The following is a 27,409-nucleotide window of genomic DNA, read 5'->3' as shown; positions in this document are numbered from 1 at the left end:
GTAGGCATTTTGCAACCACAGTTACCATATTTAGTTAACCAAATGGATTTTTCTGAACAGTAGTAAGCTTTATCAAGTAATATAATACGAAATATAAAGTGGAGTATGAGTCGAAAGAATAGAATTTTATTAATAGCTCTGCTTCCTAATCGTATGAACTTGAACAAGTCATTTTAATGTTTTTAAAAGCAAATATTTCTTATAGGATACATCCTCATGGTTTAGTTTTTTTAAAGCATACACAGGGCTCTAAACTGAAGCATCTTTCCTCATGCATAGCAAGCTTATATTTATATATTTTTACAAAATAATGGGGGTCATGCTATATATATTCTGCTACTTGCTGATTTCAGTATCCTTTGTATATTTTCTACATCAGTGAATTTACAGTTTTAATGCCTCTGTGTTATTCCATTTCCGGATTACCAAAATATATAAAACCAGTTCCTTATTGATGGGTATTTAGGTTGTTTATAGTTTTTGGCTGTTACAGTCAACCTCTTTCTGCATGGATTTGGCTAGAGGGTATGTCAGTAGGATGAATTCCTCACAGTAGAACTGCTGAACCAAAGGGTATATGCATTTGTAATTTTGATAATTGTTGCCAGGTTGCTTTTCAAAAATTTGAGCTTCTATAATCAAGTTAATCAAAATCAAAATACATATTTCTCCACATCCTTATCAACACTAGGTATTATCCACCTTTTATTATTTGGCAAATTTGATGAGAATTACATCAAGTTTTTTACTTGACATTTCTTTAATTATGAGTGGGGTTGCACATTATTTTATGTTGCGCACACACACACATCCCCCCAAAGTATTCGTATACACAGTAACATTTCATTTTGCTGTGAGCTACCTGATGCTCTCCTTTATTCATTCATTTAACTCTTCGAGTTTTATTTTTCTCATGTACTTTTTAAAAAGAGGACTGGTACCCTTCTTACCCACTAGATGGTTGGGATGATCAACCTTTTTTTCATTACTGCTTCCCTAAAAAAATCTTTAAAAAAATGTCCCCATAATCATCTTCCTTTCACAGTGACGTCTTAGTACCACAGATGTACACAGATGCACTGCGTGTCTGTTTATGTACTGTGGCCTGTTGGAGGGCCATAAGCCATTGTAATATCTAACATTTCCCCCCACCCCACCCCAATAACCAATTTTCATCCCCTCAAGGACAGTGTCACTCCTGCTGAGATCACATGGTATATGTGAAAGTTTTTGTAAAGTGCAAAGTGCTATTCAAATATAAAGCTTTGTTGTTAATAATTTGCATTTTGTGTGCTATAATATTATGTGTCTGTTTTGCAGCTGCCTTTTTCTCATCACAGATTTCCCTTTTGCAAACCTAGGCATTTACTATTTTGCTGTTCATTTTGCTGCCTTTGGAACAATCTTTCTTGAGTTGACCTCTGCTCAGCTCTCTCCGCCCATCTGTGCCAGTCAAAATGTTACTCTTCCTTCAGAGCCTGTCCTAGATAAGTTCGCTTTCTCCATGAAGTCTATTTAGTCCCTTGTAATTATCCCTTGACCTTTTAGGGTTAGAGCTCTTTTAATATATCTCCTTTGCTGTGACGTTCTGTCTTTTATTACCAGGTCTATATATTTTCCATATTCTACTTCCTGACAGATTGTTAGTGTCAAGATAGCAAGGATGTTGTCTCTTTTCCTTCTTTATTCCCTTAGGTTCCTTTCCCAGTGCCACTGTACATGGTGCAAAGCCAGGAGGGACGTCTTGCAATGAATTTTTTTGTTTGTTTGTTATTAATGAATTTCTAAAACATTCTGAATTCATGTCCCAGCCACTCGGTGTGTGACCTTGGGCTGAGGTCCTTAACCTGGGAGCCTCAATATCCACCTGTACAAGATAGGGATAATAATGCCACCTTTTTGATAAGACTGCTGAGGAGATTGAATGGCATAATAACATAAAGCATAGTGTCTGGAGTTTGGTAAGCATTCATTTAAATATTAATAATCATCAGTTCTGCAAACATTTCTTAGCACAGAGAAAGACACTGAACAAAGTATTATCGTAATTATTTCTGTTTCTTTCTTGTTCAGGAGCATAATCTGTTGTTCATTGTACCATACGTGCACAGGGAAAATGTGGTTTTCTTTAAATCAGTTTTTTCCAGAATGCATCCTGCAATATAATTCAACATATGGGAACCATTTAAAGTATACCTGACTAATAATATAATGTGCATTATACTTTTTTTTTCAGTACAGTATTAGAATTATTACATATCCATGATTTTTAAAAAAATTCTATATAAATCATTAAGCAAAAGACAGCCCAGTTGAGAATTGGGCAAAAGCTATGAACTGTCAGCACTCAGAAAAGGAGACTCAAATGGCCAGTAAACAGATGTGAATGGTTCATTTTATTTGTCACCTTGACTGGGCCATGGGGTGCCCAGGTATTTGCTCAGACATTATTGTGGGTATTGCAGTGAGGATGTTTTGGATGAAATTAATATTTAAATGGGTAGGAAGAAGATTGGCCCCCGCAACATGGGTGGGCCTCATCTAATCAGTTGAAGTTCTGAATAGCACAAAAGGCTGACCTTTCCCCCAAGCAAGAGGAATTCTACAGTGCAGTGACTTGGACTTCATATATATCATCATCTCTTACTGCCTTTAAACCAGAACATTGTCTCCTCCTGTCTGAGAGACTAGAACATTGGCTCTTCCTGAATCTCCAGCCTGCTTGCCTATTTTAATGATTGAACTTTCTAGGTTCCATAATCATGAGAGCCAATTTCTTTATAATAAATATCTCTCTCTATATATATCTTTATATAAATATATACCATTTTACATATATATATACTATTTTATATAGTATGAAGTACTATATTGGTCTCCTATTGGTTCTGTTTCTCTAGAGAACCCTGACTAATAAATGAAAATATTTCCAATCAAGTAGTCAAGGAGATGCTCATTAAAACCACAGTGAGATACCATTTCATAACATTCAGACTGACAAAAAGTGAAATGGCTCATGATACTAAGAACTGGGGACTCTCCCACATCAACACGTAATTTGGAACAGTGACTTTGGATAGGAGTTTGACAGTATTTTATTAGAGTTAGCGATGGGCAAAGGATTTAATCCAGCAATTTCACTTTTAAAATTTCAGTTTAGAAGTTTTAAAATCTAGTAAAATTACTAGGTTTGTCCTCAAAATAAGATTACATTAAATGTTAATAAAGTATATCTCAAAATTTAGTTTTGTGTTCACATGCTTCTAATAAAATCGTTTTATGATCCATTTTTATATTTGGTTGCTTATTTAACTATAGATACATGTATGTGCCCTGCCATGTGGGCTCACAGTTGTTGTTTTGCACAAAATTCTATAGAGTACTTAATAAAATTATTTTTGAAATGAGATGGTTTAAATAAATATATCAAGAATTTCACTCACCATGTCCAATATTAAATTCTAGTAGTAACGTTTTCATACTTTTTTTTCTTTTTTGGTGCTAAGGCTCTCTGTCAGTAAATCACTAGAAAAATTTTGTAAGGAATAATGCTGGTGTTTCAAGGGATGTACATGCTATATATAAATAACGCATATTATATTAGAAAGCAAAGTATTCGTTTCTGAATATGAGAAAGAGAATAGGCCATACACGTGTATTTTATAATTAAACTCTGTAAATTTACTGCTTTGACCACTTATATTGTTACTACATTTAAATAAGTAGTGACCTTTCTCAAATATTTGCTTAAAAACTTAGAGCTTTACACAACTTCAGCAGAATCTTCCTACTGTATTAAGAGTAATTGGCCATCTTAATCTTTTACTTGATTTTGTAGGATTTAAAATCCTGGAAATTTAAAATATACATTTATAGTTTTAAAAGTTATAGCATGAAAACATTTCTTTGCTAAGGAAGACTTCGTAAAAATGTACACATAAAAGTATATTTGGGCTTGTGGGGGAAAATTATTTGGTTTTGAAAGCCTCTATTTTTATAGGAAAAAATTACTTGTAATAATAACACTTAAAGTGCTTGATCCTGTTTATTCCCGTTAGAAACTAGGACAAAATTTCCAGACGTGACACAGTTTTCAGGGCCTTCAGATATCTATATATCTCGTTCAGTGTATAAATAGCACATTGTAATTCCAAATGACTGTGTCATTGTTTTACAAATAGGAAAGCATGGCGTGAAGTTTGTCATCTACTTTTAAATTATTTACCGAAGTTTAGGAGCAAATTATCAAAGTCTTAAAAATTCTACAGTGATTTCATTTAAATCAGTATGGCAAGAATTATACATATCTAATTTAATGTATTTTTAAACATTTTTTTGTGGTATTCAATGAAATATTGGAGCTAGTGTGCTGCTGTCTTCTGCCTAAAGCATATACGCAGGAAGAAGAGGTATCTCTTTTTGCCGGTGAAATTCTCTGGTGATTGGGATAGGATTTGTGTAGTTCCCCTGTTGTCCCTGTGTACCCACATCACTATCTGTGTATTTATACAGTTTTGTTAGTTGTACCCTTTGGTAAACCCTTTTGGGCCTTCATTGGCTCTATATGGAGTTCATGGAATTATTTTGTTTTTTAGTATGCATTAACGTCTTGAAATTTTTTTTAGTATAGCCGTAGTGTTCGTGACATCAGGATATTATGTGAGTGGTATGTATTGTCTTCTGTCTTTATAATTAGCCCTTTCTTCTTTATCCATCTTCCATTTTGTCAGTGCTTGAAACTTTCCCTCTCATAAAAGTGAAACCTAAATATTTTAATTCTTATTTTGAGAGCCTATAATGTTTACATTTTTAAGCTACACATATATATCAGTGTTTTTACATGGACATCTAAATGGTTTTGGTGTTAGAACACATACAGAAGTTACATGCACACATATCTTTTGGGTAAAGATGAAATAATTACAATCAACCTGGATATCAAAGATTCTGAGAGAAACCCTCAAGTCATATTCATTATTTTATGGTAAGTTTTAATATTTTAAATGATTGCCATTTTCTGTTATCAATTATATAAAATCTATATATATTTATATGTCATCAAGTTGGGGATTTGGAGTTTTTCTTGCCTCTATTAATAATGATGACCTTCTACTATAATTGAAACATTTTCATGTTCATATTGAGGCTTCTTGGTTCTCATGTGGAAGCTTAGACTACATGAGCAAATAGGGTAGTCCCTTTTGAAGTCACTAATCAGTTAAGTTGGCAGTTTTCATATGGAGTATAACTTGTCTTCACATTACGCATTATTGAATAATTATTTTAAATTTAAGGCTACACTAAGAGCTTATCATACCTTAGATTCTTGTGCAGTATCAATCATAGTTAACATTTATAATACACAAATGAGAAGATTATATATTTGAATAAGAGTGGTCTCAACAAATTAACAAAGTCCAATTTTCTTTGGATTTTTTATTTCTAAATGCACCTCCTCTCAGGGGTAAAGATAATAATCTCAATATAAGAGTAGTCCTGTACTCTCTTTCCACTCAGCAGGGTCCTCGGTGGCTCTTGGAGTTTTGTCAGGATGTTTCATTTTTCTGCTATTTAATAGCTGATGATTTCCATTAAGACATTTGTTTGTTCATTTGTTTATTGTATTTTTTTTATAGTTCCTTTTCTTAGGACAATTGAAAAACAAGTTCCGGTGGGCTGGAGCTGTCCATTTGTGCAGTGTATTTTGGTCTTTCCCATTAGCAATCAGATAGCAGCTCTGGAAAAACAACTCTTTCCTGCCTGAGGGTGAGTTCTTTGGGGATCTCACCTTTTGACAGTTTTGGTCTCATTTAATCCTGGAGCTCCTACAGTGGATATACCACATATTTTCCCATAAATACTTGTCTTCATTTATCTACTTGTAGGGCTGTCAGATAAAATACAGGGTGCACAATCAGATAAGTAATGAATACATTTAGTTTAAGCATGTTCCAAATATTGCTTTTGTTGTTTTTCTAAAATTCAGATTAAACTGGGCATCTGTATTTTTATTTTTATTATTTCAATTGATTAATTAATGCTAAGGCTGGCAACCTGTTTCCTCAGCTTTTTCTCACTAAACTTTGAGCCCCTTGAATGAAAGGGGGGGCAGTTATACCCTAATTCATCTGTACCTAGTTTTCCCCTCCCCATGATAATCTAGTGATTTTTACTGGCTGAAAGAGTGGGCTCTCTAATCAGCTATAAATGTTACTTTATCTGAGTATTCATAAAGCAACTTTGCTCAACTGAGTTTGCCCTTTTATGCGAATTGAATTCATTGAAAAAAATCATGTTTCAAAGAATAGTTGCAGATCTCAACCTTAATTAAAAAAATTCCATCTCCCCTTCTCTTCCCTTCGTCATCTCTCTTCCCTTCTCTTTCCAGCTCTTACTATAATTAGCAGCATTAACAGCAAATGTTTGCTTTAGTTAAATTATTCAGAACATTTATTTTACTTGTCAAAGGTTAGATCAGGTTGTTGTTTGAATTGGTAATTAAATGCAGTCTAATATGCTCTCATATTTATATGCACTATAGGCTTGGTTCCTCATCATTCTGTATAATTTTATGATGTTCAAGGCTGACATTTCAAAAAGGTTTTTGATTTTGTGGAAAAGAAAACATTCTGAGTAATCTAGTTTGTTATCTGATGTGAGAATGTCCAAAGTTATGGTTGGAAGTGAGTATTACATTTCAGTGCTGTTGTAACATACAGTATCACAGTGGTAATTTTCACCAAGTAGTATATAGAATTAAGCTCACTGCTTATTGAATTTGCGTTTCTTTTGAGGAACAGTGCTGTGGTACTTGGCCCCTAGTAGGTATTCAACATGTATTTGTTAAATAAGTGTTTTAGGTCATATTAAACAGTATGCGGCATAGCTCAGCTCTTGTAGCTCAGTGTAATTTAAGGCAGTATTTGTTCCTATGACATACTGTGAGGCCAATTTGTATGCTTATGTATAGGAGCAAGTATAATTCAATAAGTCCTCATATCTGGGAATTATACTAAATCGTGTCTTGGGTTTTGTTGATTCATTGAATAATGATTTTTGCAAGTGCTTGTGTATTCGTTCCTTGGAGTATAGATGAATAAAACACATCCTCTATCCTTAGAAAGAGTAGAGGTTAGTGGAAAACCAACCATTATACTGAAGAATGGTTCACTTTAGTGTGGAGTTGTACACAAGGTAAATGGGCGTCTGAAGTAAGGTGGGGGAAGGTGACTTTTGAGCTTAATCTTAAGGACAGGTAGCAGTTGGTTAAGCAAAGAAGGCGAGGAAAGTAATGCCAGACAGAGGAGCCATATGTATGGAAGTTTTGAGGGATGCAGTTTTGTATAGCTGAAGAAAGAGTAAATGTGGAGAAGCCACAGCCCGCGTTCTCTCCTCTTTACCTAAAGTTATTCAGTAGCTTCCACTGTCCTTAGGAAACAGCTCAGGATCTTAGTGTGGTCTGCAAGTCAAGCCTTATACATATAGTCTCCACTTCCTTACTGAGCCTGATTATCAACCAAGCTGAGCCTGACTCCTCAGGACTCTGAATGGAACGTGCACGTCCTGTGTCTCCCCTGAGCCCTCCCACAGGATGTTTCTCTGCCTCCCTCTTCCAGATAATTCTTGCTCTCTACTTACAGTCTGCACCACTTTTACTTAGTAAAAGTATCAATATAACCTTAAAAAGATGTAGTTAATCATACATCTGCTATCTTATATAAAAAATGTTAATATTGATTATTATTGTCAGTAAACTACAACGCAGAACCTTGGTTCCACTACAGTTTTTGGTATGTATTCCCACACGTGATCTTATTTAATTCTCATGTTAGTCATGAGATAGGTCTTACATGAAATTAACAAATAGAAAAAATATCTTTTAGCTAGAATTTAATTTCTTCTGAAGAGAAAGATAATTGAGATAATCGAAATAAAAGGAAAAAATCTTTCAAAACAAGAGGAGATATAGAGTTAGTTGTATAGCATACCTTCTTTGTGTTTGTATATTTTTAATAAAATTGACTTAAAAGATTAGCCACAAGATATCATCTACTTGATGTCAAATATAAACCAGATGTTATTCTAAAATACTTTCAAACTCTACTTTTATCATTGAAATACTATTCCTTTTTTCTTTGTTTGTTTTGGTAATTTATATAAGGAAACTTAGAAATTCCAGTGGTTAACTTTTGTCAGGAACTTCATTAATTTGATTAATCGCAGTCATGGGTTTATGACACATTCTCATCATTGGCCTGTGTGTGGTCCTTTTATTGTTTATTTGTGGGATGGCTAACTTTGTAAAGCTTGCATATGACATAACAGTTAATAATATGTTACTAGTTTCTCAGAAATTTCTCAAAATCTAAGCATTTACAGTTGGAATGCAAGGGCTTATGCCAGTTCTCACCCACTGTACTAGTATATTGAGCCGCTAACCTTCTGGTTCCAGCCCTGAACAAGACATGGGTTATTTTTTCAGTAAGTGGTTGGGCTTGACTCACAGAGCACGGATCACAGGTTGGGTAAAATGTGCGGATTTCTTGCCGTCTTTGGTCTTCCTTGGCTTCCGTGGAGCATTTCTAACCAATGGGCACTGTTAAAAGGGAGCAGTTTGGCCACTGTAGAGTGTGGTGCGTGCAGGTGGCAGAAGAGTGTGTGTGTGTCTGTGTGTGTGTGGGGGGGTGTGGGGTGTCTGAGAACCTGCTGGTCTACAGGGAACCTGGGCTGTCTCCTCCCATGCTGTGTTTCTGAGCAGCACCACCGAGTGTTTGTTCAGCTGCCGCAGGCTCTCCCAAGAGAGAGCCCAGGGTCTTGTGCTGCCTCTCACCCAGAGGGACCAGTCCTTGATTCTTTAGAGTAATTCTTATTAGAGGATCTTCCTAATTTCTAGTCCATTCTATGGGATTTGTCTTCTCAAATATCTTTAATTCTAATCTCTTTCATGTATTTTGTGCTAATATACATCCCTAACATGTACCTAGGAATTCTTGAAAAACTGATTTAAATTAATAACTAACTGGGACTCAAATTAGGCTTCTCTCATTGTACTTTATTGGATTCGTCCAAACTGTCATCAGGAATGCCATAATAAAAAAATAAGGGTACCTTCCAGGTACGGGAGATACAGAAGTGCATAAAATAGGCAAAGCCTTTGCATTCATAGAATTTATAATAGGGGGTGATGGACACTAAACAAAACACGAGTAAGTGTGTACTGTGTGAGGTAGTGATACATGTTCTAAGTAAAGCTGGATAATGGGATGAAGAGTAAGGGAGGGGGTGTGCCGAGTGTGGCCCTGTGATCATGGGTCACCTAACAAATGAGGTGACGGTTGAACCTGGACTTTGAAAGGCAGTGTGGGAGAGCCATCTCTGAGGATGGATACCTCACGGAAGCGTTTAGGAACTGAGGAAAGTATTATACAAAGGCCCCCCGGCGGCAAGAACTTGCCTAGCACATGTGAGGAGCTGCGGAGAGGCCATGAGGCCTGGAGAGCCTGAGCGGCAGGGGCAGGGGGAGCTGTAGGGTAAAAGCTCAGAAAAAGCGGTGCTGGGGGCAAGATCCTGTGGAGTCCGGTGAAGATGTTTTGTTTTCTTCTGAGTGAGATGGGAAGCCAGTGGAAAGCTTTGAGCAGAGGTGAGGCACGAGCTGAGTTAAAATCTTAGGTGGATCACACAGGCTGCTGTGGGTCGATGGACCGTAGATGACCAGCCAGGTTGGAAACAGGGAGCCGTATTGGAGGAAATTAAATAGTCCGTGCCGGGGTTGGCAGTGACCTGGGTCAGGGTGGTTGTGGTACAGAACGGCCTAATGCTTGATTTTGTTTGGAAGGTAGGACCAACAAGATTTGCCAGTGGATTAGATATGCTCCAGGAAAAGCTTTCTGCACTGCCCTGAATGTGAGCAGATAGCTGAAGGATATTAAGGGGCGGAGCGTCCCAGCAGAGGAAATGGGGTTGTGCGAAGACCTAAAGTGGCACTGAGCTGGATTTTTGTTTAAGGAGCAGAAAGAAGTCCTGTGTGGCCAGAGCATCCTGACCGAGGGGAGAGTGGGGTCAGAGGGTTAGGCGTGGGTCTGGATTCAGGGCCTCTTAACAGGAGTTTGGATTTTATGCTAAGTATGTTGGGAAACAGTTTACAATGGAAAAAAATCGCATTGGATGTTGTGTGATAATGGACTGTAGGAGGTGGGTATGCTAGGCTGTGAAATCTGGCAGTAACAGGAAATCTCAGTTGGGTTATACAGTAAGGATTCTGTTATTACCTATAGCAAGATGGCTAGAGGTAGGGTGAATCTAGGTTGGTTAATCCACTGCTAGTGGGAAGCAACCGCATAGCACAGGGAGATCAGCTTGGTGCTTTGTGACCACCTAGAGGGGTGGGATAGGGAGGGTGGGAGGGAGGGAGATGCAAGAGGGAAGAGATATGGGAACATATGTGTATGTATAACTGATTCACTTTGTTATAAAGCAGAAACTAACACACCATTGTAAAGCAATTATACTCCAATAAAGATGTTTAAAAAAAAAAAAAGAGTATATGTCTTTGTAATTGAGAGAAAAACCTCTAGAAGCCCTTGGGCAACTTCCATTCACATCGAATGGCTCATCCCAGCCAATCTGACACAGGAAATGGGACCATCATGATTGGCTTAGACCAATTATAACTACCCCCCTGGGTATCTCTCCAGGAGCACTTGGACCGAACAAAATTTGAATTTTGTCGGAAAGGCAATCAACACTGTTGACAGCAGCAAGGAAGAATGTAAGCTGGGAGACCAGTTAGGGGAGGATATTGCCAGAGTGTCAGTGAGAGATGAATCTACAATTAGGGGGTTAGGAGTGGTCACACTACAGAGGGGAAGCAAAAACTTGAATCAAAAATTTTTACTTTCTACTGAAGTCTTCAATTACATACCTTCTCTCTGTAGGAAAAATCTGTACTAATGCTGTTGACCAAAAGGTATTTAGAACAAACGTAGTTCTTCATATTCTAACTGCTAGTATTTATGGCTTAATATTGTCCTGCAGGCTCCTGTGGTCCATCACATGAGGGAAGTACTGCTATGGAGGAGCAGGGAGAAATGACTTCTGGCATTGGTCCACAGAGGAAAAGATGGGTGTTCAGATTATGTCTAGCATTTAGAAAAGTGAATGGGAAAGGCCTCATCAGGAGGGAAAGGGGTGTGAATGAAACTGCGGAGGGAGGAAAGTAGATGTTTTTGTGTAGGCTCCTCTGGCTAGAGAGGATCAGGTGGTGCTTCTGAGCAGCTGGCCTCCCCTCAGTGATGCTGCTGGAATGGCAGTGATTGGCGTAACGTGAATCATAGCATTGCGGGGTTTAAGTAGTTCACAATTTTGGCTGTTTGATAGTGACTCCAAAGGCCGTGTGGCTTCCTCATAAATTATAATTTTGCTGAGGCGTATATAAACTATGTCTGCATCCATGGCTTACTTGTTATTTTCTTTTCTCGCTAGATAACGCATTTATTCTCAGATGGTGATTTGGGAGGGCACATATACCCGGTAAATATAAAGGGCCTGTTGAACTTTTAATCCTAGATTTTGCAAAGCTTGTATGGGAGCAAAGTAAACTAGAATGCTTTGCCTTACAAGCATACCTCGTTTTATTGTGTTTTGCAGATCATGGTGTTTTTTAACAAATTTGAGGGTTTGTGGCAACCCTGCGTTGTCAGCTGATCATTAACATATTTTAGCAATAAAGTATTTTTAATTAAGGTAGGTACATTTTTTAGACATGCTATTGCACACATAATAGAGTACAGTATAGCATAAACATAACTTTCCAATTCACCGGGAAACCAAAATATTCCAGTGACTCTATTGCGATACTTGCTCTATTGCGGTGGTCTGGAACCGAACCCGCAGTATGTCTGAGGTCTGCCTGTGAATTATATTTAACATAACAATAAAGAAAACTTTTTATCCTGTAAATCCTGAGGTGGTTTTGCCACTAACAGCTCTGTGACTCTAAGTTCTCTAACTTCTCTGTGGTTGCCTAATCATAAAAGGGGATAATGAAGAGTGTCTGCCACACAGAGGAATTGTAAGGTTGAAAAGTAAAAGTGCCTAAACAGTGCCTGCTTCCTAATAAATGCTGTTTTTGCTGTTATTATTGTTTAATTAAAAGTACTGTTTTTAGTAAAGTTTCTTTGGGTTTCGCAGCCCTACCACTTACTAATAGCCAAGGGATAAATATAAGATCCCCGTGGACTTTTAGACAGATCTCCTCACAGTTGCTCATAGGCTTCTGGAAACAAGTCAGGCCTCCCCAGCTTGCACTGAAGGGATGTTTTTTGTTTGTTTTTTGACCGAAATGCTTGATTTGATGTGCTGCGTATGCGAAGAGTAGCCATTTATTTCTTTTCCTTGTTCTTGGTATCATCATCAGTTTAATGTAATTGACCAAGTTACTGTGACTGTTTTCTCTTTTCATTTTCTGTTTTGCTCATTCTTCCTGAACTCCTAATTGTTGTAGTTCTCTTGATTTTATGAAAAGCTGACCGAATAGTGTAAAGGCTAGAGGTGGTGTCTATACATATAAAATACGGCAATAGCAATGGAAGGCTATAATAAACAAAATGCTTGGTTACTAGGCTGAGCTGCTTTCCCAATCTTTGCTTTGTGAGCATGTATTCAAGAGAGCTCTGAAACCATATGAGCATACATGCTGGAGAGCTTTTTGTCAGGCCACTTTAACTCTTTATAATGCTCAATTTCCTCTTGTTTATATGGTCACAAGTGCCACGTTCTATTACTTTATAGCATTTGGATATTGAAAGGCCAAACATATTCCTATTTTGTAATATAAAATATTTAAGCCCACCTGTGAACCTTTCGTATATTCTACATACTTCTGATTGTGTGTATCGTTTGTGAATCTGGTATATTTATAGTGGATTGTTTACCCTAAAATTCTTGTTCTAATAGCCTGTTAATTATAAGGATTAAATCTGTGTTAATTTTCTTTTGATCATTGCTCTCAGTGTGTAGACCCTCATTGTAGTCCTGTACCTACACTGAGGTATTTAATAGACAGCACTTGAATAATACAATTGTGTGGTTGGTAAAAATGAATTAGGGTTTCAGGATTTTACCAGTGGGTGATTTTTAATATTGAATGACGTGTATTAAGACAAACGCTTTTATATATAATTTATTTGGCAGTGTAAACGCATTTGTCTTGTGAGAAACAGACCCCCTGTTGTCAGATGAAGTATTCTGGAAAGGTTTGGAGTAAATAAATAATAAAACTACTTTGATATACAATCTAACCAATATTAAATATTAAGACTTTCAGATTATTGATTTTAATACTTAATTAACTTATTTAAAGTCCAGTGTAGCACTCTTGCATTCAAGATTGACAGAATTTAAAAATGGAACTTCATCCTTTGTCTTTGTTTTCTTTCTCATTTCTTTTTCTTTCTTCCTTCCTCCTTTTCTACCTCCTTCTCTCCCTTATAACTAAGACTTTAAAACATCATTATTCCTGACCATCAAATTTACCTCTAGCTACCAGTATTTCTAAATAAAAGCTTTTATTTTTTTGTTTTTTGCCAATTCTACAGGTAATGGTCCATTACTCTCTTAATTACAAAAAATCTAGCTTCTATCAGTTTCTTGCTTTTGTAGCCAATATGTCATATTTTAGGTTACATACCCATCATGGTGAATGCATGCTACCTGTAACAGATACTCATTCATGCTGTATGCTCTCCCCCTTTTATTTATTTTTTTAATAAATTTATTTATTTATTTATTTTTGGCTGTGTTGGGTCTTCGTTTCCGTGCAAGGGCTTTCCCCAGTTGCGGCGAGTGGGGGCCACTCTTCATCGCGGTGTGTGGGCCTCTCACTATCGCGGCCTCTCACTATCGCGGCCTCTCTTGTTGCGGAGCACAGGCTCCAGACGCGCAGGCTCAGTGGTTGTGGCTCACGGGCCTAGTTGCTCCGCGGCATGTGGGATCTTCCCAGACCAGGGCTCAAACCCGTGTCCCCTGCATTGGCAGGCAGATTCTCAACCACTGCGCCACCAGGGAAGCCCTCTCCCCCTTTTATGATTGTGCTCTGGAAATAGTTCATTTAAGCTCTTTGATATGCTTTTCTTACAGGAGATACCTTTATGTAAAGTAACATTACTCTGTAACTTCAGTGTTTGACTTCTAAGTTTACCATCAGGCAAGAATTTAAATGAATGGAGTATGCTTATATGAGCTTTTCTGAATACGGATGTCTTTAGAAGACACAATTCAGAATGCTAATTCTATGCCTATGTAATAGAAACAGTGATAGAATGAATATAAGCTGAAATACGTAGAACTTCAGATTCAGAGGGAATAAACTATTTTTCTAGAGGTTTTGTTTATATGATGCCATTTTAAAAGTGAGAAATTTTATTCAGCTAACCTTTTGTCTGTATCATGCTAATAATTTGAAATTTTCACTTACAGACTGCTTGTGTTGCTTCAGTTTACCTGGAAAATAGATTATTCTGAAATTTAATTAACATACTTTAAGACTGTCTTCCAAGCTTTAGTGCTGAACTCTTACCCTTTCATTAAATACTATTTTCACAAGACTTCCCTTCTTTCAGACAGATCACTTTTATCTTAAGATTTAATACTGCAAGAACCAGATATGTGAAGCCAATACAACTGTCCTAAGATTAGTCTGGGATTTTAAATGGCACTTTCAGCCTAATGTGTCAGTTCCTGTGACCAGGATGGCAGTAAAACCACGTTGCACAACCAATTTTGAGTTTTGTGAATGTTGAGTTCATGTGCAGTAGGAACTTTGTTATTTATAGTAAGTGTAGCAAAGAAGGGATATCTCCTTTCTCAGGTCTTAGAAGGTATACTGCTGTGCTTTCTGAATTAGAAAAAATAAGATTGCCTTTATTTTTTAAAATTCTTTACCATTTTTGTCAGTCAGAGAAATTCTAGAGACAACTTGGCGTTATTTAAGAAAACTGAACTCCATCATTTATGGATTTGAGTAGTCATTTACCAAGATACATATTTTTGGTCGTTATATATATATATATTTCTACATATATGTCTAGCTTCTATGTAGAGAAGATTAAGGCATAGCAAGTATACAAACATAAGATGCAGTGGTCCACTGTGAGTTTCAAAATGTTTATGCCATTTTGACTTTTATAGGGGTTATCTTAAAATCTTCAGACCACAAAAAATTCCCTTAAATATTTGAATTTTTATTAAATATTTTCTTATAGTCTGATATTCATAGATACAAAATTTATTCAAAATAGTGATTAAAACAAATATAGATACATTTGTTTAAAAACCTTTTCTATCCTGCTTTATTTTTGGTTGTTGTCATAGTCACAGAACACAAATTGGAAAAATTACTTCATATTTGAAAGCAACGTATTGTGATTTTATAAGGTAATCACAGTAGCAGTAACCAACAAAGGTAAATATTCTTTTATGTTCTAAAAAGCAAAAATAGCCCTTTGTATTTAAAACAACAACAAAAAACAAAACAGCACCTACTTTTAATAAGTTACTTTTGAACTAGATTATTATTTAAATCTACAATTAAAAGAAAATTAAGGATATTGTCCAAACTTTTTCTTCAATGTATTTCTTGAAAATAACTCATTATTACTATTCAGCAGGTTTGCTTTATTTGACAATAAAAGCATTTCAGTGACTCAGTTTCAACCTATAGGCATGATAAATTAGCATATAGTAGATGCCTGATTCTGTAGAATGGTTGTAGACTGGTGTGTTTGGTAAATTTTGTATTCTGTTTATTGGGTGTTACCACAGACATCTCAGTTTCTAAAGAATTATTATTAAAGCTAAAATCAGTAAATGACTTGAACTTAACTTTCTCTAAGGAGTTTAAAAGATCTTAAGTCTCTTTGAGCATCTTGAGTGAATATTTGAACATCGTCATGTTGTATTTTATTTTAGCTATAGAGAGGGTTTTTTCTTCTTCTTCTGATGTTCCTTTTTGAAATACACTTTGATATCAGTTTCCTTGTTGCTTGTCTATTTCTCATAGAGTTTAAAATACATAAAATCCCCTTATTTATATATTTTAGGTATATGAAGTCTAACAGAAGTATATACTACAAAAATGAGAAATGATATGAAAACATAGTATAGGATATTAAAGAAATTTTAAGGAAGTCTGGCAGTTAACTTGCAATACTCGTTTTCAAATGTTTACCCTTGTATTTTTAAAGAGTATGACAGAGTGTATAGAGAATATGAATTTTACATTAAAATAGTTGTCCATGGCCAAATACAGTTTTGACATGTGTTTAATCAGTTCCACACAGTTTCTTTCTTTCTTTTTTTTTTTTTTTATTATTTGCCAACACTTACAAGTAAAGAGATTTCACATAAAATTCTGTATTTCCAGTTTTTCTTGAAAATGTTGAAGCAGAGAAAAGGATGTTCCAATAATTCACAGACCCGGTCCTCTTAGACCCCCTTGTTTTATGCCTCTCTGTCTGTCTCACTGACTTAACAGGAGCCAAGTGTAGTACTGAGTAGAGGGTGAGCTTTGGAGCCAGATAGGATGGGTTCACAGTCTGGCTTCAACACTTACTAGTTGTGCGACGTTAAGCAAATTGCTTCATCTCTCTGTACCTCAGTTTTCTCTTTGGTAAAATGAAAATGATGATGAAGATACATCACTGAGTTGTTGGGAGGATGAAATGTTGAGTATATGTGAAGTGTTTAGAGTAGTTTTTGTCATATGTTCACTACTTACTAGATGTTAACTGTAATTAATAATGCTTTTTGCCTGACCCCATTAGGTGCTGGCGTTTGGTGAGCCTTACTTCTCCATAGTAGAGGACTTTATTTTTTAATGTGCTCATTCATTTGATCAGCAGAACGTGTCAGATTCTATTTTATAATATAATTGCTTATCTACATTTTGCTCTCCTCTACTACAGGGGCCCCCAACCCCCAGGCCACGGACCAGCAGCAGTCTGTGGCCTGTTAGCAACTGGGCTGCACAGCAGGAGGTGAGCAGCGGGCAAGTGAGCGCAGCTTCATCCGTATTTACAGCCGCTCCCCATCGCTCACATTACCACCTGAGCTCCGCCTCCTGTCAGGTCAGTGGCGGCATTAGATTCTCATAGGAGCGGGAAACTTACTGTGAACTGCACATGCAAGGGATCTAGGTTGAGCATTCCTTATGAGAATCTAATGCCTGGTGATCAGAGGTAGAGCTGAGGCGGTGATGCTAGCACTGGGGAGTGGCTGCAAATACAGATCATTAGCAGAGAGGTTTGACTGCACCGGGACCATAGTAAATCAATTGCTTGCAGACTCGTATCAAAACCCTATCAGTAAAAAAAAAAACCAAAAAAAAAAACTCTATCAGTGAGTGGTAAGTGAAGACAAGCTCAGGGCTCCCACTGATTCTGCATTAGAGTGAGTTGTAGAACTATTTCATTATATATTACAATGTAATAATAACAGAAATAAAGTGCACAATAAATGTAATGTGCTTGAATCATCCCAACACCATCCCCCCTAGCCTCCCCCCCCACCACCCCGATCTGTGGAAAAATTGTCTTTCACAAAACCAGTCCCTGGTGCCAAGAAGGTTGGGGACCGCTGCTCTACTAGATTATATTCCCCAGAGTTCCTTCTGTATAGTTAGTGCTCTATATATGTTAATTGATTTGTACACATAAGAAACAAGAACTGACAACGGTTTAGCTTTATGGATTTAGGATTTATGGCTTTAGAAATTCTTACTATGTTGGCCACAAAAGTTCTGCTTTCCCAAGTGTTGATTTAGCCTAACCCTCTGCTTCTTTTGTTTTAACCATAATCTGAGGGGCAAAGGATGTTAACATCTGATCCAAGAGTGAGGGTGGGTGAGAGTTGGAGGGTTCTGATAAAAATGAGAAAGTGTTCAAGAGTGATTTTATGAAATGAGAGTTTTAGAAATTAAGTAAACAAGATAAAGGAGCATTTTGTGATAGGAAAAGATAGGTCAAGGATTTGTGTGTTCATGGGCTTCTCTGGAATTTTCCTCCGTAAGTGGAGACTATATCTTGTAAAATTACATACCCATTTTGGTTGGACTTGCTTTTCCAATTTAGCATTACACATTTCCTCTTCCTGTCCCCCCTGCTCTTAAAATTTAAAAGATTATGTTACTTACATTATTTTGGATGAAAAGTAGCGAACCCAGTCTATTTTTTGGAAGATTCTGATTTGGGAAGGTCATTTGTACTTTATAGACATAAAAAAATTATAAGTAGTTAGTGTAGCTTGGAAGTTCAAAAACAATTTAATTTCTAAAAAAAAAATCTATGTTTAAATTAGAACTAGTCATAGAAATGAGAATTGAGGAGGAAAACCTTCAAAACTATAAGAGAAGACACAGGTGGTTATTTATATAATCTTGCCTTTGGAAGCGTAATACCAGAGGCAGAATCCATAAAGGAGATACAGATATATTTGGCTACATGAAAATGAAGAAGTTACTATCTCCACAACAACTATATATAATTTGAAGACAGACACACCCTGAGAAAAATATATGTAGCATATGACAAAGGTTTAATATCCTTAATATTTAAAGCATGCTTACAAATGAAGGCAATCATAATAATAAACTGCATCCACAAAAGACAATAACAAATGTCAGAGAAAACATATGAAGTCTTCAGTGATCTCACCTAGGTATCAAGCAAATGCAATATAAAATTTGACTATCATATAGGTCCCCAAAAAAAAAAAAAAGCCTAAGGAATTACTCATTCCCACTGTTGATGAGGGTCCAGGGGAAATGAATTGTTCTATTATATACAAATCTTTCTAGAGCATAATTTGGCAAAACTTATCTTAAAATCTTATTTTTTTAAAATAAATATTTTGGTCCAGCAATTATGCTTATAGGATTTTATCCTAAGGAAATAATCATGGATACAGCACAGAGATATTACTGGAAGATATTCATTGTGAGGCTGTTTATAGTGTTGGCGAACTGAAAGCATCCTAATTGTTTGCTAATAAGGAATTGGTTACATCAATTGTTATAGCTATATAATAGAATACCAGGGATCCATTAGAAGTGATAATATAGACTTTTTTATGGGAAGGAAAATACTCATGATAATTTATATAATCAGTATACTTAGCATGGTGGATCACATTAAACTATATGTATTTTAAATGCCCAGAAAGAATACATATAATAAACTGAAATGTTAACAGTGGTGTTTTTAGCTAATATAATTACGAATGATTTTAGTTAGCTATATTTTCTATATTTTGAAAGTTCCTATCGTAAATGTGTATTATTTTGGCAGTAAAATGAAGGATGTTATAAATGTGACAGTGATTTAACTTACAATTCAGCTTTTTGTGCAGAAGTTTACTGAAAATAAATGTAATTGAATGTTGAGGTAGAGGTTACCAGTGAAGTCCAGATTTGGGAAGAAATTGTTGAAATGAAAATCTTGTGCCACTTTTTCGCTTCTTTATATATATGCCTAGCAATGTGTAGTAACAGTCCCTGGAGCCTGTGGAAAACTTGTTAATGTTTGTAATGCTCATTTAATCATTTTCCATTTTGCATTTATTCTCAGTCATAGCAGAAAAAAAATTTATCATTTTTCTCCATATTTTTCATCTCCCAGGTGGTCACTCTTGGTGACATTGTCCAGTTCTCACAATGTATCATTCCTTATCTGAAACTAGACATCCTCTGCAGCCAGAAGAACAAGAAGTGGGCATTGACCCCTTGTTGAGTTACTCACACAAGCCTGGAGGTGAGTTTTGTATGCAGATAACTTTGAGGTTACTGGGAAACCTGGCAGAGGGTCTCCCGCTAGCTCTGCCTGCCTTGTGTGTCATTCTCTAGAGAGGCTGAGCGGGAGAGCTTTAAGAACATTTCCCTGGATAGATGTGGAGCGCTCTGACACTGATGGCTTCCACAAAACGTCAACTTTTAATTATAGACAGACGCATTAGCCATAGCCAACTGTTTAATGCACTGTCATTCTTTTTTAAAAAAATCATAAACTTAAACAGTTTATTGCTTTAGCATAAGAATGTTGAAATGCAAAATGGCCTTTCTCAAACATCTTTTAAAGAAGTCTAAGCTCTTGGTGTTGATTTTTGCAGGGATTTTTTTTTTTTCCTTCAGCAAGTTGAGATTATTACAGGATAAAGCACTTGCCTGATTATTTTCTTTTTTTTTTTAATAATTGGGATTTGTGTTTTACTTTTAAAGCTCTGTGTAGTGAAATTGTTAAAAGATCAACTGTATTCGGGGTCTGCCCTATAAAAATGTATTAAATGTATATGTATCAGAGCTTTGTATTATTTTCTCAGTATTAGTAATAACATAGCATCTTAGAAGGAAACAATGAGTTTGTGAGCATTCTTGACGCCTTTCCTTATTTCAGCTAATTCACTAAATATTTGCTAAAGTTGATTCATTGACTCAAGTAACTATTTGTAATTTTTCACTCAATACATATATCAGGATTATAAGATCTATTTTAAGAAATTATAATTAGTCAAAGTCATTCGCATATATTTTATATACTTCAAATATGATTTTTTTTTCTGTATTGATGTAAATAAAGGTCTGCCATTAACTCTTGTTTTGGGAATTAAAAGAAAAATTGATACCTTAAGTAGTTATTTCTTTCATATACAAGCTATTGAGTTTATGGAGTGTGTTTATGTTTTTTGTGCATCTTTAATACCTTCCACATCATACAAATGCCCTTGTTGTTTTTAATGAAGATAGCATACAACTTATTTTTGTGATTTTATTTTTATATTTGCTTTTATTTAAACTGCTGTTTAAGGTTTTGATAATATGAAAAAATTATTTGTGTCCAATTTCAGTTTCAGCATTTAAAGAATTTCAGTGGTAAGAATGATACAATCCTCCCTCGTGATGTTTTTTCTTAAATGTCATACCTGTAAGAAGTACTCATAATGAAATAAGTCAAATTATTCTGCAAGCGCTTTGATAAGTGGATATTTTAAAAGTGAATATATTTTTGTGTTATCAGTATATGAAATATTTTCACCAAAATGTTCTGGTTTTTATGCTTATTTTAGAACATAGGGTTTTTTTTGTTTTGTTTTGTTTTTTCCTTAAGTGCCTATTTTTCTCTGGACTAGTTCATTAAATATTGTTCTATTTTTTTAAACCGGTTAAAAAACATTTTAAATTAATTTTATCCTTTATTGTTTGCAGGAATGAGGAGTTACCTTTACTGAAAAGGCTTTTCGTTTATATCCTAGCCAACATTTCTATGACATACAAAGTTATTAGGACTGAATTGATGTTTAAAAGTGCCATTAATTCATTTACCCCAAATGTTCATTAACAATGTAAATGTATGCTGATGTTCTATGAGACAAGGAAGTGACTAATGACTCTTCCAACTAACAACACTTAAAATGAATAGAAACTTTAGATAGCTAATCTTGAAGTAATCAAGACCCTCATTCAGCTTGGCATCTCTGTATGCTCTAAAACAGCTGTCAACTGTTAAAAATATATACAAAACACACATACACGTACCCACATGCAGAAGAAAGATATGTAAATATCTAGTTCTTCAAAGCCATAAAGGTTACTAACCGTAGTGGGTTTTGTGCATTGTATATGTAAAGATTTTATATAAAGCATATATTTCATCTTAGGTTTTCTTTTTGCACAAAACCGTGTGTTGCATTTTAATGGGGTTGTCATATTTACTTGAAAAATCATCACCTTTTTAGTATATTGGTTTATTTTACTATATGTCTTTCTTGGGGTTCTCCACGTATTTGAAGCCTTTTACACAACTGAATGACTCATTTTGTAAGTAGTCAGACATTGGACTTAATCAGTGGTTTCCCCTGTGTAGAAGTCATGTTTTTTTGTTTGATTTTTTAAAATTTCCTGTTCTATATTCCGTAAGTAAACAAATAAATCTTTAATTTCTCAAATCTGAATTTTTAACATTTATAGAAAAACAGTACATTACTGAGTTCAATGATTCTGAGTATTCTGGAAAGGAGTAGCAAAAATAGCCACATAATAGGTATGATAGAGAGAAAATTACATATCATTGGTTTACTTTCATGGATGTTTGAGGAAAGTGGGTAAGGGCAGAAAAAAGAACTGGATATATACATGCAAAATCTTAGGGCTCATTTTCCATGTGAATTAACTTTTAACTGCTTTAATTTCTTTTTCAAATAGAAAACAGCATAGAAAGTATGCTGTTTTCTCTGTACTCTGTTGCATTTGGTCATATACAAAAATTACCACCTTAAATTCCAAGATCTTTGATCAGAGGGTATTAATTAATAATTGACAAGTTACCTGTAATTCAATTGAAGCCGTTAAAAAAAAGCAAAGCTGTTTGTTCAGCTACTCATGATTATTCATTCTTAGCATGGAACTTTCAAGGATTAAATGAAAAAGTAATTATTTTATTTTAAACTGGAAACAACAATATCAAGATCTAGGGAAACTTAACCTATTAATAAAATAATATTCTCAGAATTACTAATTGTTTTCCAGTCTTACAAGAGCTTGGAATCTTGCTCATGATGAAAGAACATTTTCCTCTATTAGGTCTCTTTTGAGAATAGCATTTTGTTACATGTAGCCAGAGTTTTTAGCTTCAATTTTATATGCCTTCTTACTTACAGCTTTTATAGTATTCAGATAATTACTTAATGTAATACCTTTTTATATAATATCTGTTTCAAAGCTTTCTTTCTAGCTCATGTATAAAATATTCAGTAACCTACTTAAGAAAAACCCAAGACATTCAGAATATCCTGCCTACTCCATTTTTGTCTCTTGTACTTTTTTGTCCCAATCTTCCTTTCTTTCTGTTACTATATCATAGAGTTTTATGACTAGAAGGGGGTGCTTGGCTTTACTGATGAATAAATTGGTGGTAATTCAATTAGTTTACTGAAGTTGATGTGATAAATGACACTGTCCCATTATGATCTTTAGTACGGTTTTTCCAGGTAGTAGAAGTGTTACTGAACTCAGGTTTGGCTGCTCACTGCTCGAAAAGTCAACACTTGTGTGACAAGTGCTGATTAAGAACGGAAAGGTCACATTAATCAGAGAGCCGGCAATCTGGGGAGAACGCGGACTCCTGTCCCACAACCAACTCTGAAGATTCTGCTCGGCCATGAAAGTTTTTAAAAGGAAAGAGGGAAATAATCTCAGTTACTCATTGAGATAGGGGGTCAGATTTGTTGCCATCTCCCATTGTGTGCAGGCTTGTCGACTCCTTTCCATTTTTTGGAAAGATCCAGAAAATGATCTTTCTTTTTTTAAAAATTATTTTTTAAAAAATTTTTATTGGTATGGTTGCTTTACAATATTGTGTTAGTTTATACTGTACAGCAAAATGAGTCAGCTATACGCATACATATATCCCCTCTTTTTTTGGATTTCCTTCTCATTCAGGTCACCACAGAGCATTGAGCAGTGTGGTCTTTCTTTAGATGCTATTTTGTTCTCACAGTTTGTTTGCGAGATTACTGAAGGGGGAGCTGGGGAAGAGATCCGGTCATCTGTTAATTACTTATTCTTCAATTCTACTTCTTTGATCTATGGAAAGAATCAGCAGGTTAGGCAAAGTACTGTGTGATCAAAAAGATTTGAAAGGTGTGCTTGGGCCGGAGGTTAGTTAAAATATAGCCTTGCTAAACTGACAGGACAAAAGTGGCCTCCTGCAGAGAGCTACTTCTTGCAACAAACTGCCTGCAAAAATCTGCTTACAAATCACCACTGTCAGACATCATTCCATTTCTGTGGGACTATGGGCGAAGGTCCATCTTCTGTAACTTCTTCATGCTGACACAGGGTGCCATATTCTTAGAATGGAAGATGTCGACATGGGTCTGTAACATCTCTTTGCTGATAATTTTAGTTGCCTGCTTACATATATGGGCAGAAAAAGCCACAATTATTTTGATGCCCACAAAGTTACAGATTATTATGAGCAATAGTGTTAATCCCACTGTCTTTAAGGCCAGTTCTTGGAATTGTGCTAGCCATAGATTCAGTACTGCTCAAGGTGGAACAGCTTATGTCATGGCTACAGTCTGGTCATCATGCAGTTAGCGTTTTCCCTCTGGTGGCAGTTACAGTATCTGTAAAACAACTCAGGAATGTGCATCAGACACTGAAAGATTCTGTGCTTCTATTGTCCTAATCATTAACTGCTTGAGCCTGCTATTCTGTGACTCAGGGAAGCTTGGGAGACTTCAACTCTTCTGTAAACAAGAGCTAGGGGGTGTGGAGGGGCCTTTGTACTTGGGACAGGGCAGTGGCAGGGCTCTGCTTGGTTTCAGATGCAGTCTAGAGCCAAGATGGAGGGATTCATAGAGAGAGAAGGAGAGGAAGGATGGAGAACAGATGTTCAGGTGCAGTAAGTTCATTTGTTTGATGGCAGAGGGTTCAGTGAAATGTCATTGATATTTCTCTTTCTTGATATGTTAGGGTGAGGTAATTTGCTGATAGGGAGTGACAGAATGAAGCATTTGAAGATTTGTGGAGAGCAACAAAGGTTAGATTGAGTTGAAAAAGAATATATAATCTTGGGGGCCAAGGTGATATTAGACATCATAATTTATAGGTGATACTAGCTTATAAACGTGTGTGATTATGTCTAGCAGAATTCAGCACCTAGGATTTAGCCACAATCAAAAGCAGGCAGTGGTTGGACTTCCCTGGTGGTGCAGTGGTTAAGAATCCGCCTGCCAATAATGCAGGGGACACGGGTTCGATCCCTGGTCTGGGAAGATCCCACATGCCGCGGAGCAGCTAAGCCTGAGTGCCACAACTACTGAGCCTGCATGCTGCAGCTATTAAACCCCGTGTGCCCTAGAGCCCACGTCCCACAACTACTGAGCCTGCATGCTGCGAAGCCTGCACGCCCTAGAGCCCATGTGCTGCAATTACTGAGCCTGCATGATGCAACTACTGAAACCTGCGTACCCTAGAGCCCACGTGCCGCAACTACTGAGCCTGCGTGCTGCAACTACTGAAGCTCGCACACCTAGAGCCCGTGCTCCGCAGCAAGAGAATCCACAGCAATGAGAAGCCCACGCACCGCAATGAAGAGTAGCCTCCGCTCGCCGCAACTAGAGAAAGCCTGCACAGCATCGAAGACCCAACACAGCCAAAAAAAGATAGTAATAAAAAAAAAAAGGAGGCAGTGGTTTTGTCAGGGGAGTATAATAGGTAGACAGTAGGCAAGGAAGTTGATGGCAGAAGAATTCATTGATAGTTTGAGAATATAAAGAAGTTTGCTGTTATGGAAGGGGCTTATAAGAGGGCAGAGTAGAAGGTTTTGGAAGGGATTGAGTTAGGAGACATGAAGCATAGAGTAGCATGGTGATGGGAGTCATAAAGGGAACATGGGAACAGTATATAAGTCTTTGATAACTATGTTAATTCGTTGGAACATTGTCTAGTGGTAGCCAATAAACCAGCTCAGTACCTTCGTTAGCTCTGTGTAATAAATTGGATCTACGTCGATTTGGATAGGTTTTGGTTTGAAATCTTTTTTTTTTTTTTAATTTTAAACACTTAATTTTTTTAGAGCAGTTTTAGGTTCACAGCAAAATTAAGAGGAAGGTACAGATTTCCCATATACCCTCTGGTTCCCATATATGCACAGCCTCCCCATTATCTATATCTCCAACCAGAGTGGTACATTTGTGACAACTGATGAGCCTACATTGACACATGATAATCACCCAAACTCTGTAGTTTACATTAGGATTCACTCTTGGTGGTGGACGTTCTATGAGTTTGGACGAATGTATAATGACGTGTACCTGTCATTATAGTGTCATACAGAGTATTTTCACAAAATTCTCTGTGCTCTGCCTGTTCATCTTCCCCATCCCGTGCCCCTCAGCCCCTGTCAACCACTGATCTTTTTACTGTCTGTGTCGTTTTGCAAAAAGTACCATCTTAATGAAAACTTCTCTCTACATATGGAGGAAAACGGCAGTTTAGATAGATGAAAAACTGTAAGTAAGGCTATTAAGTCATTAAGGAAAATGGTGGCTTTGTTGAAGATAAAGATTGTTAAATAAATGGTAGAGCGACTTGGAAGTTCTTAAATGACAGTAACAAGGATTTTTAAAAAATGGTTGTTTTTTAAAATGTCTCCTTAAAGACGGATTTTGTTACGTGGTGTGACAGTAGGTAGAAGTTATATCAAAGAGCAGAGAACATGCCATGCCCTGTTCCTCTAAATTACACTGTCCGAAAGAAAGTGGGAAATGAGAGACTTCAGTTTGAAAGGCCATGAGTTAGAGATCTGAAAGTCATCCTCCAGAGATACCAGTTCACAGTATGAGACAGGTTAGAAATTCAAAGAAAGAGAAAAGAACTGAGGATTGATTGGTCAGAATTCTCCGTGATTAGAAATTGGATAGAGAGAGCAGTATTTTAAAACAGTCAAAGTTGGGGAAAGATAAAGGAGGACCAAAATTAAAGAAGCTATAGATGTGAGAGCTTCCAGTAGGTCCAGGGTGGTCAGTGCTTCAGAATTGCATAGGTTAAAGACTATAAAAGGAGAAAATCTATGATTTGGTGATGGGAAGAGTATTGATGATCTGTAATTAGTGGTAAGGCATTTTCAAGATACCACTCACTAGCTGACTTGAGTAGATGGAATTAACATGAAAAGGTAGTGGTTAAATATCAGTCGTAAACATTTAAATGGCGAGGAAGTTTCAAGTCACTCTTTAATATTAGATTTAGATCACTATATATGGATTTTATGTATTCATGCTCTCACAGTGGATTGAGATTTAGCAAGTTAGACATTTTAATGGTAACAATGAAACTCACTGTTGGTAAAATGGACTCTTGAAATAAAAAAAGAAAAAAAGTCTTCTGGTCTGAATTCTGATCTTTTTTTATTGTGTTGTCTATTTCTCATTAATTGAATCCAGTTTTTAGTTTTATTTGAAGTTTTCTGTTGGTGTGGCAATTCCTAGTATTTACTTAATGGAGAGGCCCCTTTTCAGTTCCTTTAGAGTGGGGGTTGTGTGAAGAGTTATTTTAGTTTTACCGGGATTTTTTTCATTTCCCATGTCTTTAGGGGCAAAGGAGACCTCACTGCTTGCTCTGGTGGCAGACAGAAACAGTAGCCCTGCAAGAGCTGTCACCACTACCCCCTTGGGCAAAGTTATCTGCAAAGGAATATCCGTACCTTGAGATATTTTTCCCACCATGCTTAGTCAGCCTTATAATATTCTTGGATCACCAAAAATGAGAGGCTGTGTGATGGTGGTTTGGTTGGTTGGGTCTAGGCATAACTAGAGCTATAGAGGTGATGTAGAGTGACAGTATTATCTTAAAACCTTA

General features: G+C 36.4%; 1 protein-coding gene across 20 annotated transcripts in view; it reads left to right on the top strand.

Annotated features, from left to right (window-relative positions):
- Nucleotides 1-27,409, top strand: part of TBC1D5 (TBC1 domain family member 5) — a 530,543-nt gene that overhangs the window by 179,487 nt on the left and 323,647 nt on the right. For 15 of the 20 annotated variants that reach the window (XM_082392668.1, XM_082392665.1, XM_082392674.1 and 12 more), the window contains one exon: nt 19,671-19,802. The exons of 1 other annotated variant lie outside the window; for it this stretch is intronic. In XM_082392668.1, coding sequence (XP_082248794.1) covers nt 19,706-19,802 — 97 coding nt within the window. In that variant the 5' untranslated portion in view covers nt 19,671-19,705. Of the gene's footprint in view, nt 1-5,636; nt 5,767-14,618; nt 15,461-16,961; nt 17,124-19,670; nt 19,803-27,409 lie in introns of those variants that run through there. 4 more of the 20 variants (XM_082392669.1, XM_082392672.1, XM_082392670.1 and 1 more) reach the window with 3 other exon arrangements.

The sequence above is a fragment of the Balaenoptera borealis genome, assembly GCF_965194805.1.
Source record: "Balaenoptera borealis genome assembly, chromosome: 5".
NCBI classification, from domain to species: domain Eukaryota; kingdom Metazoa; phylum Chordata; class Mammalia; order Artiodactyla; family Balaenopteridae; genus Balaenoptera; species Balaenoptera borealis.
Note: the sequence above shows the minus strand (reverse complement) of the source record. Positions and strands in the feature narration are given on the sequence as shown.